Here is a 16,015-nt window from a genome sequence, read left to right on the forward strand (position 1 = left end):
GAACGACCTGTTTGTATACAAACGCTTCAATGCCCTTGGATAGATGTCGATTTTGTATATGTCTTCAGAACGATTTGGGTATATAGAGGGTTGGTGAAGATCGAACGGCGCGAGACTTCGGATCCACCCAGCACATGTTCATGATTGTTAATTACATAGACGAGCGAGCATTGATTCTGATGAGATTCCTGGCGGGATAACCCGTACGATTTGCCTTGATTTCCCTCGTTGTCTTCTTATCCTGGTAGATCTGTATGACTTTCAACTCGGTAGCAGTTTTGCCTGTAGCCGAAAGCACGGTCCCGAATGCACACCGTGTTGTAAAGCAAAACAGTCACTCGGATTCTGCATCTTCTGACAGACAGGTGTAAAGATTGTCTTAAAGGCAGTCGGGGCAGAAGTGAACGAAACACTATTGGGAAACTCTGCTCTCGGGATATTTCGCTTGCCCCAGACACACGCAAACGCGGCTTGATATACTTGGTGCAACCTCTAGTCCTCAAGTGTTCTCTTCATCCTCCGAGGCAGCCCGACGCAGAACGGCTCGCAGTAAAGCTTCATGTGCCCTCAATAGTAGGTGGTCTTTGATCGAATGAGCATCGCCAGCACTGTCGCCAGAGCTGGTCGCTGCCGATGATGCGACCAACTTCATCTTTCCTTCGCCGCCAAGAACGAAGCTACCGCATGCGACTTTAGTGAGGCGCGCATGCTGTTTTTCCGAGCCTTGACTAGTCGAAGGGCCTGCCAGGTTCAGATCTATTGCCAAGTGTTTCTCAAGATAGGTGGAGAGACCTGTTAGGATGGTCTGTTTTGGATGGCTAGAAGATCCATGCTCGGATCCCATACTAGTGTTGCTTTCACGCGCGAACATCGCGAAAGACCCCCGCGGGATGTTGATGTTAAGAGACTTCAACAACGGAGCAACAGATGGCGAAAATGATAATGTCAGCTGTACCTCTTTTATAATATCTTCAAGCATGCGGTAGGAGTCAATAGACTGTTCCGAGGTCCCAGACATTAGAACATCGATAAACGCGTTTAGTTCCGCACACAGAAAATTCGACGGCAAGCGAAGAGTCGAGCAGTAGGTGTCAAAGTTCGCAGACAAGAACGAGATGAAGGTCTGCCGCAATGGATTGGGGAACCGCGTCAGTAACAAAGGAAGCTGTGTGGACTGTTTCCGTCGTGCTGAGGTACGACGACCTTCCGGTGCCGCAATGAGAGCAGCTTTGTAAGTGATATTTTCGTATTCCAGAACAACCAAGATTCCTGAAAGTTCCCCGGGAAGAGTTTGACCGGACAGTTGTCCAGCGCCCAGAGAGGACGGAGCTGACAATGTCTCCCACAGGCAGTTTTTGAGAGACCCGGTTCTGGAGAGGCTGTCATCGACGACGACGCCGGTTCCACCCAATCCAGCCTGGGCTTCAGCAAAGAAATTTCCGGTTAGATGATCTCTCAGTCTGGTGGCATAGGTTCTCAGCGCGACCTTATTGCCAATAAGAGACTGGAATTCTTTCCCATGGTGCAGGGGAGAGAGACGGTGTAGCGTCCACGAGGTGTTCAATAGCGACTGTAAGATTGATTGAGACATAGAATCCTTTTCTGAATTTTATTTTCAATGAGTAGTAACTTCAGTTTACCTATCGAGGATGAGATTAGTCTGACCCATGGGAGTATTAGTATCCTGCTCGGTTGGAGATAGAGTACTTATCATGAACGCGATTGGTTCCTGCAAACAAAGCAAACATGGAAACTAAGGTACCTCCTAGTCAACAAAGCAAGGGTGCTATTGTATGCAACTGTAAAGAAGCATGATATTCAAAAATTCAATATTATGGTCTTGGACATGAGCATTCTACTGTAAAACACTATTACGTCGTATGAACTGATTACCAGGTGAATGGCCATCCAGTAAAGAAGAGATAACGCTCAATGCTCCATTTATATGCATCGCTAACTCCAAACCGAAACCCCATCTCCCATTCCCGACGTCAGATCACGAATACAAAGATCTAATATCGAAACGGATTAGATAGCTCCAAGAAAGAAGATGGCATTATGCACGCCATCCTCTCCCATCTCGGCAATGTTGGCATCCAAGTGCAACAGGTACACCATTCCAAATCCAGATATTTTCCGTATCATGGGGAACAGCTCCTCTCGACCCCAGTTCTTCTTTGGCAACATCAAACCAGATATCCTGCACTGAGGAGTGTATATGCGAGAGTGGGGCGCTCTCGAAGACGAGCGAGTTTATATCGTCATTCTCGTTCAGCGTTAGATCGTTTTGGAAATTGTGCATGAAGTCCTTTCGCTGCACTCGTTGACTGCCACCATCGCCGATTTCCGCCGAGAAGTATTCAACAATCCGAATGAATGGCGATACTGTGAGCAACGAGCCAATCCAGCTATCGTCCGACACCACAAATTCGTCGGGAGGCACAGTATGGCGCAGATATGAGACGAGAAGCTGCATGCAATGGTGTGTACAGATCAGAGTCGAAGTGTTGGTAAATGGAGGAGCTTGGAGGATTTGAAGTTGCAAGTCTCGATACATGGACTTGCGAATATCGGGGGCCATCGGAACCGGTAGTCGACCAGCTTCCAACTCCTGCAATAATGCATTTTTCAAGTCACGTCGAGCGAGACTATATGCTTCGAGAAAGTATAGAGCATAGTACCTGATCAAGCGACAAACCGTGTTAGAATGGGCAGGCAAAGGCAGGAAGGGCGACGTACATGAGAGGTATAAGATTGTACCATAAAGATTCCTTCCCACGTTTTAGGAACTCATTACGCTCATTTCTGTTGGAGAACTTCGACTTCACAAACGTCGGCTCGCAGTGCAAGAATCTATCCATGACGCGATCTGCAAGGTAATAGCACAGCTGGGAACATAGCTTTTGCCGCCGTCGCAAGCTGTGTATATAACGAAAAGTGTATAGGTGACCGCCTTTGGCGCTTGTCGCAGGAGGAAACAGGTCCGACAGCAGCACTACATCGTCTTCGGGGTTCCGAGTATACATTCGTTCGCTGTCGATGGGAGACGGAAGCGTTCCATGGCGGCGCTGGCGGAGATATTGACGAGCGATAAGTTGTTCATGAAGGGTGAGGATTTGGCAGAAGGCCCGGCAGACGAGTTTCAGTTGCAGGAGGTCTCTAATACCACATTGCGCAAATATTTTTATCTGAAGCTCGACAGGCAGGAGGTCCCAGGGCGAGGATGTTGGTACGATATCGGCTTTGTCAATACTGCATCGGTATCAGTCCTGTTATTGGACACTTTGGAAATCGCCATCACTCATAGAACAAGGAACCTACACGGAAGTTGATGAAACTGAAGAAGGAAACAGACTCTGCCTCAGCGACCTATCCTTCTTGCCTTCCGATTTTCTGCCTCTCTGTAAGACAGCGCGGGCTTTCTTTGCATGTTGTAACAGCTGGAAGATCGCACTCATCGTCAAGTAGCGTAAACTATGAGGAGGCCAGCTCCTGCTTCGGGATTGAATCGAAGGGTCTGTCACGGGCTCACCATTCAGTCAAGTGATTTTTCCGGGAACGATAATGTGGTCATATTTAAGTCAAGGTACCTGATCTCAGATTATTATTCTCCGCTTCCAGGATAGACGCAGAGGGGGCCGTGACTAAGCCACGCCTATCTGAACTAATAATAGTCCGTTGCTGCTATTAAAAGCATCCTATACCATGCGGATTACGGTCAAATCATGATTTTGATTTAAAACAGCATGCAGTAGAGCGAGATCTAGCTAAAGAGGAAGATCAGGATGAGGCATAATAAACATATACATGTCCGCCATACGCACTAAAAAGAAAGGACCGAAAATACAGCCATTCCGTGGCTGCGATAAGCATCATCACATGGGATATCCGTATCGAATTCAGATGCAAGTCAGATAAGGCAACTCCGCTCTATAGAGATCAAACCATGCACTCTCTACATATCATCTTCTTTCAAGATCAAAAGATCACTAGGACCATTTTGGAATCTAAAGTACTTAGAACAGTTGGGTGAGTCCAAAGGCGAGCTAAGCTTTGAAGTCATAACCTAGTAGGTGCATGGATGTTACGTAGCCCCTCTGGCTAGTTTAGCGTTTGTTCTCAAGAGTCAAGACTAAAGGTGTCTCAGATTCAATTACAAGCCATCTATCATCGAATTCAAGGCACTATTAAGTGTCGCGATGCTGATATTAATTATCGGCCATTGATAGATATAATAAGTAAGTAGTGGTGGGGGTGCTGCTGCTGATAGCATCGCGGCGTAGAAGAAGCTTGGAGCATATTTACGTCATCGGCACCCAAGGTCGCGTAACGCCTACGCACGTGGTTGACAACTGCTGCCGTACTATCAACCTTCCTCCAATATCTCGTAGATATATCAAGCATCGGCAGAAACTCCTCGAGTAAACTTAAGATGAGCAACAGCGTCCTCATTGTTGGTGCCACACGAGGCCTTGGAGCCTCGCTTCGAGAGTTGTACGAATCAAATGCATCCGTAACAACTGTCTTTGCGACGACACGGTCCAGTACCCCGCCATCAGACAGCTCCGATTCTCACGTCACTTGGATTACAAACATTGATGTTTCGCAGCCTGATGTTGGGGGCCGTCTGATCTCTCAATTACCCCCATCGACTAAAATCTCGACGGTCATAGTTACAGCGGGGTATTTCGGCTTCGAGACCTTCGATGATCTTGACTGGGAAAAGGAAGTACGGATGTACACCACATCCGCTATCGGTCCTGTCTTCCTCGTGCAGCGCCTCGTCAAAGCAAACCTTCTGGAGAAGGGAAGCAAGGTGATTCTGGTCAGCAGTGAGAGTGGCAGTATTACCTTACGACACGAGAGGGAGGGTGGAGGAAACTATGGTCATCACGCCAGCAAAGCTGCTTCGAATATGGTGGGAAAACTACTCAGCCTGGATTTGAAGGGCAAGGGCATTGCCGTTGGGCTGGTGCATCCGGGCTTCATGCGCACAGAGATGACAAAGGGCGTGGGTTTCGACAAGTATTGGGATGATGGTGGTGGTAAGACTGCCTGTTCCACGATGCTCAAGGCTGTGCTGACTAAAATTCCAAAGCTGTTACGCCTGATGAAGCGGCCAAGTCCCTAGCATCATTCATAGATGACTTCGACATGAGCAAGACTGGCCAATACTGGGCACCACGAGGACCCGGGTGAGCCGAGTCTTTAAGGATCATTGCTCTTGTATTTGAAATTAGCGCTGACTTTATTGCTAGGGACATTGGAACAGCAGAGTCTGTTCTGGGATCGAATTTGCCAACACCATTGCAGCTGCCGTGGTAGTCTTATACTGGAAGGCTACTATATATCGGAATGGAATACCCGGTGTCTGCGTAGAGCCCGCTCTTGTCCAGAACAAGTTCTGTCTGCGCATGCACATGATGGGTTATTGATTATAGCGAATAGTCCCTGATTAGAGGATGCATGCATCATACAATCATGCATACGAACATTAAATCATTTTGTGAAACATTCATACAAGCTTCAAAAAAAAAAAAAGAGAAAGCAATATTGTTCACTTTAATTGCAAACAGTCAAGACATGATTTATGTAGAATGAAAAAATTTAGATGCATCATCCGTGAATCGAACACGGGCCTCGTCGATGGCAACGACGAATTCTACCACTAGACCAATGATGCTTGGTGGCTGTTGAAAGTGGGCTAGAAAATTAGAAATATAAAGCGCCACAAATAAAATAAGTATAATCAAGATTAATTCTATTGAGGATGATTACCATTGCCATGAGGAAAGTGTTGGTAGGATGGATTGTTGATGACACTACGATTCCCCAGGAGAAACCTCAGTAACAAACAGCCCTCCCCAGAAAAGATGAATTGCAATACATGACAGATTCCGGGCTGACGGTTGCATCTGGGCAGAAGCAAACACTAAGAGGGTATCTAGGCAATATATGCTTGGACTGCCATGGATGCTATCGCATTGTCCCTCTAAGTAGTCAAAATAATGCTATAAGCCACACAATGCCTTGCATTTTACTACTAGATCTCGGGTAAGGCTATTCTCCAAAGGCTTTAGATACAGGCTGCGGTTGCCTGTTCCCTTTCGAGTGAGGCGGTTTACCTGTATGTGGGAGCTCTCGAAATGGGATACATCAATCTGATGTCCCAATATATTGGTGGGTGTTGATCAAGTGATTGATGAGCGATGACATAAAGCCGGTGTGATGGAATCTCAACACTAAGCCATGTATGAGGTCCTTAGGTGCTACCCAGCATCGTAATGATTTCCGAATGGTTCATACCAAGTTCACATGGGTTTTCTTACGACAAACCTTGGCCAACGACCAAAAGTTGTCAAGTGCCTTGGTCCAGTGGATTGAGGTGTAAAGATAATCCAAGGGAATATATACAAGTAAGGAGTCAACCATCATGCAAGCGATGCTCTATGACAAGCAACCAGAGATGCATAAGCACATGCAGAAAAAAAGACCGACGGTACTGCTAATTCACAAGTAAAGAAGCTGCGCATAGCAGAACTCCCCAAACCCAGGCGGTAAGCTGGACTGAAGATCATGGTTGGCGTAATTTAAAAAGGAGGGAATTAAAGATGATCTACTGAGAACACGAAATTGGTCGTAAAAATATAGATCAATTCAGTTGGACGTAGTTGGCTGATTGAAGAGGTATGTTAGACCACCCGGCGACTCACGTGGGCGTAAGATTACTTACCTGGGAATTGGCCCTCCCTTCCATCGACTTTACCGGACCACCATTCATTTTGGTTGTCTGTTCGGCTGATAATCTCAATCACGTCGCCAGCGGAGAAGCTGAGGTCCCCGTGCGCCTGTGCTTCGTAATCGTACAGTGCTGTTACAGTTTCGACGGGAGCATTGAACCGAGCAGGCTTGGGCTTGGGTGGTGGAGGTGCCGGCTTGGCTTTGGCGGCTGCAACAGTGCTTGCAGACGCTGAGTATGGTGGAGGAGGGTTATCGGTGTCCTCGGAGCGATTAGTATGGGAGAAAGTGCTCTTGCTCTCGTACGCCATCTTGTCCTTGCCGGGAGGTGTGAATTTCGAGGTCTGTCGACCCAGACCCTTGGTCTTGAAATGAACAATGGTAAGGCTTTCTGCACGCTCCTTAACATCACCGCGCTTCTTCTCATAGGCCTCCTCGACGTCTAGTGTCAGGTCGAAATAGTCGATGTTCATGCCTTGCATCTTCTCGTGAAGGGTGTAGAATACATTCAGCTGCATGTAGTAGAACGATTGAAAGAGTGGACGGATAAACTCCGCCTCAAGAGCAAAGAGTTTCGGCAGCTCGTCTTTGAGCAGGTCATTGTAGTAGTTGTATTCTTGAGTGGCCTGCTCCACATCGTTTTCCGCTTTGTAGAGCGCCTTTTCGTCCTTCAGCGACTTGTCCTTCTTTTCTTGCAGCTTCTTCAGCGAGTTCCGGTGACGGTCATAGTCCAGCTTCTTATGGTCTCGTTTCACTGCGACCTTGCGGATCACCTTGATCACCTCCAGTAATTGGTTCGCAGGACTGACAATCCGAGTTTCGATCAGCTCCAACTCGGGCGCAAGAGATTCCTGTAAATCGCGGACAATCGCTTCATATTCTTCGCAGGCGCGAATTCCCTCAGGGTTGCCTTCAATGGTATATGTACTTGGATCCGAGGCACGACCCGAAATGGGTTTATATAATTCTGTCATAGACTTGGAGAACTCAATTTGATGATTCAGCATGCCTGTATGCGCATTAGACAAGAACAAGGGATATAGCTTCGACACGACAAGTGGCCATGCGCAGAATCAGTACCATTTATGGCATCGAAGTACTTCTTCGACTCGTCATGAAGCTTCTTGGTCTCTTTTTCGAGTTCTTGAAATCGGCGCTCTGCATCTTGGTAGATTGCATCTTTGGTGTGTTCGCCGATGTTGAATTTCGCCTTGAATTGTTGCGGTGCGCGAACGATGCTCTTCTGGAAACCCTTCAAACTCATCTCGGGTATTCCTGGCGGGGAGGCTGAGATACGGCGGAAGTGCTCGGTGTAAACAACAATGAGATTTGCGACTATTAGGTTGGTAGAGAGTGATAGTAGGGCGGTAGGAGAAGAAGATATTCAAGGATAGCAGATGAAGAACAGTGTCAGGACGAGGAAACTCGCGGTAGTGGGGAGTGGGGGTTCTTGTCTCTTCGAGTGGTTTTGTAGCCTTCAGCCCCAAGATGGGTCTTTAGTGACTGCTAGACTGGTGGTTCGTCTGTTCAGCACTGTGGCTGAGCTATGACATAAGATGTTAATGGTGTCGGTGGCTGAGAGAAGCTAAGGAATTAAGAATGCAGTTGCAGAGGTAAATAATTATAAAGGAGGAAAAAGGCACTAAGGGTATAAGATACAGGCGAGATGTCCATTTGATAAGAACTGGCTTTATGGAAACATAGCACATAGAAGGCATGGATGTTCTAATTCGAAACCAGATCATGAAGTCATGCAGAGCAAAGTTCCTCGTGAACGATCGATCAGATTGTGGCGCAGCCACGGAGAACCAAACCGAATCTTGGTTTATGTACTGTTTAGGCACCAACTATCCAGCCTTTGAAGTTTGGAGGTGTTCACTTACACAGTACTTCTCTTTGCTTCATCCTTCAGGTTCCAACATATCTACATGGTAGGCATTTTCAATTTACTAGATAGTACTCAAAGCCGAGTAATACCACTCTATAGAATGATTCTAAACCCGCATTCCGTGGCATCAAACATGTAAAGCTGAAGACTGACCTCCAGTTACCGTGGAGGCAGTAGTAAGAATATTCCGTAACCGCGGGGTGATTACAGTTTCTCCTGAGCTTCCCCACAGCAACCATGGAGCTTCGCATTTGGTGTTTGACCTTATTGCAATCCGAGAGAATAGTAACACGAAACTCATAAGACCTCTGGCAGGGATGGCAGGGAATTCTCGTGTTCTGGGTATCTCCGACAACAATGGCCATCAAGCAATGGAAAAGACCGAGGTGGATTACCCAAACGGTATAATCCGCCGGATTATCTGATTACTCCGATCGGGCTTAGCAAGGCTCGGCAGTCGGCAATGATACAACTGGATCCAGACTTTTTTCTTACCAGTGCGACCTCCCCCAAGTTCACGGTTCGTTGTCATCACCCTCTGTCATCAACTGTCTATCTATCTTATATGGTGCGGCTGCAGATTTAATTAAATAATGTCTAGCATCACACCATCTGCCTTGAGACAGGCATCTCGAGCCTATGCTCGCCGGCTGTCTTCGACACAGCATAGCTCCCTGGCTTCCGCGCCCTTCCCCAGACGAGTGCTCGCCACTTCCGGTGCTGCTACTTCGAGGCGGGCTTATGTCACTGAGACCAAAGCTGGAAATGCCCAGGTCACGATGGATACAGCTATCAAGCAGGAGCAGAAGAACTTCGTTAAGCAGACGGGCCTCCAGCCTGGAAAGGTGGAACTTCCCGCCTCCAGCATATCCGGAGATGCTTCACTGAGTCCATCCGCGGGCATCCTGAAGCAAGCGACCGTTATGGACCAAGGAACTCGGCCGATCTACTTGGATATGCAAGCGACTACGCCGCTCGATCCTCGTGTCCTCGACGCAATGCTCCCTTATCTCACCGGCATCTACGGCAACCCCCATTCGAGAACTCACGCGTACGGCTGGGAGTCTGAGAAGGCCGTCGAGCAAGCTAGAGAGAACATCGCTAAGCTGATTGGAGCCGACCCCAAAGAGATCATCTTCACAAGTGGCGCCACCGAAAGCAACAACATGAGCATCAAAGGTGTAGCCAGATTCTTTGGCCGCTCTGGCAAGAAGAAGCATATCATCACAACCCAGACCGAGCACAAGTGTGTCTTGGATAGCTGCCGTCATCTGCAGGATGAAGGATTTGAGGTTACATATCTCCCCGTCCAGAGCAATGGTTTGATTCGGATGGAAGATCTCGAAGCGGCCATTCGTCCCGATACCGCTTTGGTCAGCATCATGGCTGTCAACAACGAGATCGGTGTTATCCAACCAATGGAGGAGATTGGAAAGCTGTGCCGCTCGAAGAAGGTCTTCTTCCATACCGACGCGGCCCAGGCAGTGGGCAAGATTCCGTTGGATGTCAACAAGCTGAACATCGACCTGATGTCCATTTCTAGCCATAAGCTCTATGGCCCCAAGGGTATTGGTGCTTGCTATGTGCGCCGCAGGCCTAGAGTTCGTCTTGAGCCCATCATCTCCGGTGGTGGACAGGAGAGAGGATTGCGCAGCGGCACCCTCGCTCCTCACCTGGTTGTTGGATTCGGTGAGGCTTGCCGCATCGCCTCTCAAGATATGGATGTAAGTTGACTTGACTTTTCTTTCCTCTCGGTCCCAATTCTTGTGTTATGTCAACGGGGATTATATACTGCAAAAAAATCGTGAATGTCCGAGTGATCATGGCGGTAGCTGCATGCCTTCTGGTATGTTGCCGTGGCTCGATGACGTCCATCGCAGGGGTGATGAGTTGATATCAGTCACAACCATTGGTCATTGCTTCACTTGTTGCAGAAGACTGGTAGCTAATATTTCTTGAACAGTATGATCGAAAGCACGTTGAACGGTTGTCGAAGCGCCTGCTGGACGGGCTTCTGGCGATGGAACACACCACCCTCAATGGAGACGCTGAGCGCCACTATCCCGGCTGCGTCAATGTTTCCTTTGCGTACATCGAAGGCGAGTCTCTTCTGATGGCTCTCAAGGATATTGCCTTGTCTTCTGGTAGCGCCTGTACCTCCGCCTCTCTGGAACCCAGCTATGTCCTTCGTGCGCTGGGCAGCAGTGATGAAAGTGCTCACAGCAGTATCAGATTTGGTATTGGACGATTCACGACCGAGAGCGAGATTGATTATGTCCTTAAGGCTGTAACGGATCGTGTCCAGTTCCTGCGGGAGCTGAGTCCCTTGTGGGAGTTGGTCCAGGAGGGCATTGATCTGAACACCATCGAATGGAGTCAGCATTAAGCAGATTTCTTTTGTTCGTGGCAGTCGTTTCACATTTTCATTGCCTTGTTTTGAGATATCACATTTGGGATGGCGTTGGGATGGTATGTAATAGTATGAGCATTGACGACGAAGTTTGATGCGTCTCTATCATGTGTGTACAGAATCGACCGAGGTATCTGGTAGTACGTGTGGGCGTACCTTTGATTGTACATCCTTCACAAAAGATGAGCACTCTGAAATTAGCCCATGGTGTGTAGATCAGGATACCATGTTCCGTGTCCATGTCACTCACCACCAGGCTCGGAATGCACTTTTTTTTTTTTTTTTTTTTTAAATTATTCTACCCAAGATCTCATAATTGAAAAAAAAGATGACGGATTTACTACCTATATTTTCCATAAGCATTGGTATTGAAATTACAAATTGATGGTTTGTCCATAGTACAACCTCTCTACCTCTCTACTTATCTACCTCACTATCTATTGATAGCATGGGCCCATGGCATGACTCCAACGATGGAATAAACTCGATCGGCGCAGAGTTCACCGCAGACCCGAACGGGGTGGCGTGGGTGTAGGCGAACACACTGGGTGCCTCGCTTAAGGAGGGGAAGCAGCACCCGATCTCGCACACCGAGCGGGTCTGGGAGGCTGGCTGCCAGTCAGAAGGAGTTCCGGATCATTCTCTAGCACTCAGGCTAACACTCATCATATAGTGACCCCCTTTCGCTTCCACCCAGTGCTGGTGCATGGCTTCATGTGTATGTAGTAGTAGTAGTGTCGTAGTGTCGTACCCCAGAAGTAGATATAGAGTATCTATATCTTTGACAGCAGGTTACCATGATGATGGATTCCATGTATCTATCGATTTTATTTTGTGAATTTTGGAGTAACTCCTCTCCCCAGCACTTACTCAAATGATTGACAGTCGTATAATCTACTCTCTCTCCCCCTCCCCCTCTGTCTCTCTGACGCCTTCTCTGGCCCACCCAATGCTCAATAATCATCACTCACTTCTCCAGAAGTTTAGGTTAGATCGTTTGCCTATATCGGCCTTCTTTTTCCACAGACTTTTCAACCCCTGTGTCTCCTCTGCCATCGACGCCTTGTTGATTGGCTAACACACAATGGTTCTGGTTATACTCGGTTCCTCAGGGAGTAGGTTGTCTCCTGAGTGATGCTGTCTGTGGTGTATGACCTGTTCTCGCCGGTGGTCTCATTCACCCCGGCCCCAGTCGGCTCTCTCTGTGTCAGTTCGCAGAGCACACGACCAATTTATAAGTCGAAACGCCAGTGATGATGCTATCCTGACTTTCTCCATGGAGTGTCTGGTTTGAAATGAATTATTAATCTTCATGTCTAGGCCCCCCACCGGAATAGTGTTCTTCTTTTTTTTTTTTTTTTTTTTTTTCTCCTTTCTCCTACCGAGACACCGAATTAGAAGGCCATCTCCTGATCCTCTGCTGCCTCTTGTACCTCTAGTAGAGTCCTTCTCTTCCGCTCTGCTCCGGGAGAAATCATCTTTCGCTTTCTTCACGTTCTTTCGGCTTCCTTCTGCTTGTGTGATTTCCCCTCACAAGGAACTGGAGCGAGAGCAATCACCGGCTTGTCGCGGTTGTCATATATTACTCCTCTTCCCTCTCCTCTTAAAGTCCGGTCTTTTCTGCTGGCCTGTCTTTCTCGCGGCTATCTCTACACTCTTGGTGCTGCTCCTCTGAAAAAACTAAGCAGACGATCAGCTCACTGTTCGTCTCCGTGGATCTAGAAGATCTGGGGTATCGATCCCATTTGAGCCACTCGGGTGTCTGACCCGAAGCAGAGTTCCGCGAACTTTGTGACCTGAAGTCACGGATTTGCCTCCACGGGATCCAATCTTCACTAGAAAAACATACGGGTCCCTCCTCCGCCCTACAGATAATTTTAATACTTCTTGGTGGATTCATCTCCTTGAAACTGGACGTTTCTGATTCACACATTCACAATGCTGGCTCCTATTCCGGCTCTGGTGGACTATGGTATCTCGCCGGAACATGGCTTTCTTCCCTCTGAGCCTCCACTCGACGCCCTTCCAGATCCCTACTATGCCAAGTGGGAATGGATAGTTTCGAATTTACAGTCCCTCCTGCACAGCGGGCGGATCCGCGAGGCAGTCGATCATATGCCTATCCTTTCAACATCATACCTTCACTCCGAAGATGAGTGGCGGAGAGCTTATGTGTTGTTGACCTTTATTTTACACGGCTATGTTTGGGGTGGCAATGCACCGGAAGAGGTATGCTCCGTTTGATAAGCTCCAGCTCCACATTGGCATATGCTGACCATCCTGGCTGGAACCAGAGAGTCCCGCCTCAGCTTACAATTCCCTTGCTCGAGGTCTGCGACCATCTGGAGCTGCCCCCTGTGGCTACATATGCTGCAGTGTGCTTGTGGAACTATAAGCCTATTTTCCCCGATGAGCCCGCACACGACGTGGACAATCTGGCATGTATCAGCACCATCACCGGATCAATAGATGAGCGATGGTTCTATATGATTTCGGTGGCTATCGAAGCCTGTGGCGGCCCCGCTATACCGCTGGTTCTACAGGCCATCTCTGCAGCGCGGGCCGGAAATAGCGCAGTGGTAACGGAGTGTTTACAGAGCATCGCAGAGACCATAGAACAACTTGGAGTGCTCTTGGAACGGATGTATGAGCACTGTGATCCTTACGTGTTCTACCACAGGATTCGGCCCTACCTGGCTGGAAGCAAGAACATGGCCGATGCCGGCCTGCCAAATGGGTTGATGTATGATGACGGAAGCGAAAAGCCCGAGTACCGCCAGTATGGCGGCGGTAGCAATGCCCAAAGCTCCCTTATCCAGTTCTTTGATATTGCTCTGGGCATTGAACACCGACCCACTGGAGAAACACGTCCTACTACTTCCTCGCCTCAGAACGAAAAGGAAGGCGTTGCCGGATCACCCCGGCATGGGTTCATCCAGGAGATGCGGACATACATGCCGGGCCCTCACCGGCGGTTCTTGGAGCACGTGGGTGCCGTTGCCAACATCCGGGAGTATGTCGGAGCACGACGCTCGGACAAGGCTCTGTGCATTGCCTACGACGCCTGTCTCTCGATGCTGCGCACTATGCGAGACAAGCACATCCAGATGGTGTCCCGGTACATCATCGTTCCCTCACGGAACGCGCGGAACCACAACCCGGGCTCGTCTAGCCCCAAGAGAACCAGCTTGGCGATGAACCTGGCCAATGTGCGGCCTGGAAGCAAGAAGCTGCGTGGCACGGGTGGGACTGCGCTGATCCCATTCCTGAAGCAAGCGCGCGATGAGACCGGAGAACCCGCCATCGATGCCTGGGCGCGCCGGCTGTTAAGCAACGGGCCGGCGGAGCCGAGCTTTGCCGCCCTGAGCAAAGTGGATGAGCACCCCGACGGCCACCTGGAAGTGGTCGGCTTGTCAGGAACCTGGACGGCAGATGATAGCGAGGGTGGCATATGCCATTGGTGATGTATAAGGGAGCACTACTGAAAGCATGATATGATTGATTTCTTTTCCTTTATACGTGACATGAGCGTGGTACTCGTGATAGAGTTACATTAGCGATGTTCGTTCCCAAGTCTTTTTTGGCCGCCTGGATGATAAGTTGGCGCTTGGCTCATTCTCAATTCCTGATTACATTGGAGATCTTCTGTACCCCGTGGATTTCAATCCTGCCTTTCTAGGACTAGGATTTAGCTACGACTTGATGATCCAGCGACTTTGCATAGTCTGCCTGACGCTTGAATTGCTTGATGACTAACGCCCATGTTGTATTTTTCGAAGTGAAACAACACTATTTGCGCTCACGGCGTTTTCTGGGCTGTATGACGCAGCGATGATGCCATCTAGCTTCTGCTGTTCCTGATATCATTTCGATGCTGGAATATCTGGGTCTGACTCGGATGAGACTGTGGCTGTTGTTGGTGTCTCATTGCGGCTTCAAAGAAGTTGGTCTCCGCCCTGAAAGCTTAGTATCACGTGCTATGACGTCATATCATGATGTCATCTATACAGGCCCATCAACATCCACTTCACGATGCTGTTGCTTTTGATTTTGCTCTATATAATGGCCCCTGGGATCTTCTGCTCAGTGACTGTCATCAGAATCAAATCTACAAGATAACAGCCTCAAACATAACTTCCCTTACTCTTGAACGAAACACTTCTACTCAAACAAACAAACAACTACCACCATCCACCATGTCTGACAACAACTCCTCCACCCTCAACAGCTACATCAACCAGGCCACTGGCCTTGCTCAGCGTGCCGTCGGCTCTCTGACTGGTAACGCCTCTACTCAGGTTAGTACCACAGCTACCACTTTTCCTCCGGTAGTCAACCCATAACTAACAGCAACAGGCCCAGGGCGAAGCCACCCAAAACCAAGGCCAGGCCCAACATGCCGCAAGCCACGAGACCGCCAAGCTGGGCCCTGTCTCCGCAGACCCTCACACCGGCGCCGCGGCCAAGGACAACTCGAACCGCACGGCCGGAGCCTGGGACCAGACCATTGGCTCGGCTAAGGAGTCCGTCGGCAACCTGATCGGCAACGAGAACCTGCGCCGCGAAGGCCAGGAGCAGAACGCTAGCGGCAAGGCGCAGGAGGCAAAGGGCCAGCTCCAGGACTGGGGCGAGGGTGTCTCTGACCGCGCCAAGGGCGCGTTTGGAAGTGCGGGCGCTGCGCTCAAGGGGGATCGCACAGAGGAGGAGAAGTGGAGGGATGTGCATGATGAGGGCAAGGTGAGACAGAGGGGTGCTGAGGCGGATATGGAAAAGAGATATTAGGTATTTTTTATGGGATTCCAGGATGGGCTTTGACGATACCTTATGAGTTATGATATCCAATTTATTTTTATTTGATAGTGTTCCATGTCCATACAATTATATCGATGAAAGCAGAGGCAGCGAACTTTATCATTAATAGTGGAAATATCCGGACTGGATTATGGTGATACTACTTGACATTCAAAGTGTATATTGTG

At 48.9% G+C, this 16,015-nt stretch overlaps 7 protein-coding genes and 1 non-coding gene across 8 annotated transcripts, besides 2 other annotated features; 4 read left to right on the forward strand and 4 right to left on the reverse strand.

The window, feature by feature from the left end:
- Positions 1-499: 499 nt before the first annotated feature.
- On the reverse strand, positions 500-1,591 carry ACLA_041680 (uncharacterized protein; the record flags this gene model as incomplete). Its single annotated transcript, XM_001271372.1, has 1 exon — positions 500-1,591. The coding sequence occupies one exon, from the start codon at positions 1,589-1,591 to the stop codon at positions 500-502; it is 1,092 nt and encodes a 363-aa protein (XP_001271373.1).
- Positions 1,592-2,056: 465 nt separating this feature from the next.
- On the reverse strand, positions 2,057-3,458 carry ACLA_041690 (F-box protein; the record flags this gene model as incomplete). The annotated part of the gene is made up of 3 exons (XM_001271373.1): positions 2,057-2,681; positions 2,740-3,252; positions 3,322-3,458. 3 exons carry the CDS (start codon positions 3,456-3,458, stop codon positions 2,057-2,059), a joined length of 1,275 nt encoding a protein of 424 aa, XP_001271374.1.
- Positions 3,459-4,432: 974 nt separating this feature from the next.
- Positions 4,433-5,325, forward strand: ACLA_041700 (oxidoreductase, short chain dehydrogenase/reductase family superfamily; the record flags this gene model as incomplete). Its single annotated transcript, XM_001271374.1, has 3 exons — positions 4,433-5,045; positions 5,099-5,195; positions 5,259-5,325. The coding sequence occupies 3 exons, from the start codon at positions 4,433-4,435 to the stop codon at positions 5,323-5,325; spliced, it is 777 nt and encodes a 258-aa protein (XP_001271375.1).
- Positions 5,326-5,612: 287 nt separating this feature from the next.
- ACLA_041710 lies at positions 5,613-5,683 on the reverse strand. Its single transcript has one exon. It is a non-coding gene; the product is annotated as a tRNA-Gly (tRNA).
- A 1,042-nt stretch (positions 5,684-6,725) lies between these two features.
- ACLA_041720 (amphiphysin) lies at positions 6,726-8,002 on the reverse strand (the record flags this gene model as incomplete). Its single annotated transcript, XM_001271375.1, has 2 exons — positions 6,726-7,747; positions 7,819-8,002. 2 exons carry the CDS (start codon positions 8,000-8,002, stop codon positions 6,726-6,728), a joined length of 1,206 nt encoding a protein of 401 aa, XP_001271376.1.
- Positions 8,003-9,219: 1,217 nt separating this feature from the next.
- Positions 9,220-11,012, forward strand: ACLA_041730 (IscS subfamily cysteine desulfurase; the record flags this gene model as incomplete). Its single annotated transcript, XM_001271376.1, has 2 exons — positions 9,220-10,350; positions 10,590-11,012. The coding sequence occupies 2 exons, from the start codon at positions 9,220-9,222 to the stop codon at positions 11,010-11,012; spliced, it is 1,554 nt and encodes a 517-aa protein (XP_001271377.1).
- Positions 11,013-11,305: 293 nt separating this feature from the next.
- Positions 11,306-11,326: a microsatellite.
- A 1,049-nt stretch (positions 11,327-12,375) lies between these two features.
- Positions 12,376-12,404: a microsatellite.
- Positions 12,405-12,974: 570 nt separating this feature from the next.
- On the forward strand, positions 12,975-14,500 carry ACLA_041740 (indoleamine 2,3-dioxygenase; the record flags this gene model as incomplete). Its single annotated transcript, XM_001271377.1, has 2 exons — positions 12,975-13,265; positions 13,331-14,500. 2 exons carry the CDS (start codon positions 12,975-12,977, stop codon positions 14,498-14,500), a joined length of 1,461 nt encoding a protein of 486 aa, XP_001271378.1.
- Positions 14,501-15,232: 732 nt separating this feature from the next.
- ACLA_041750 (CsbD family protein) lies at positions 15,233-15,818 on the forward strand (the record flags this gene model as incomplete). Its single annotated transcript, XM_001271378.1, has 2 exons — positions 15,233-15,334; positions 15,393-15,818. The coding sequence occupies 2 exons, from the start codon at positions 15,233-15,235 to the stop codon at positions 15,816-15,818; spliced, it is 528 nt and encodes a 175-aa protein (XP_001271379.1).
- Between the last annotated feature and the right edge of the window lie 197 nt (positions 15,819-16,015).

This window comes from Aspergillus clavatus, genomic scaffold (genome assembly GCF_000002715.2).
Source record: "Aspergillus clavatus NRRL 1 1099423829802 genomic scaffold, whole genome shotgun sequence".
Taxonomy (NCBI): domain Eukaryota; kingdom Fungi; phylum Ascomycota; class Eurotiomycetes; order Eurotiales; family Aspergillaceae; genus Aspergillus; species Aspergillus clavatus.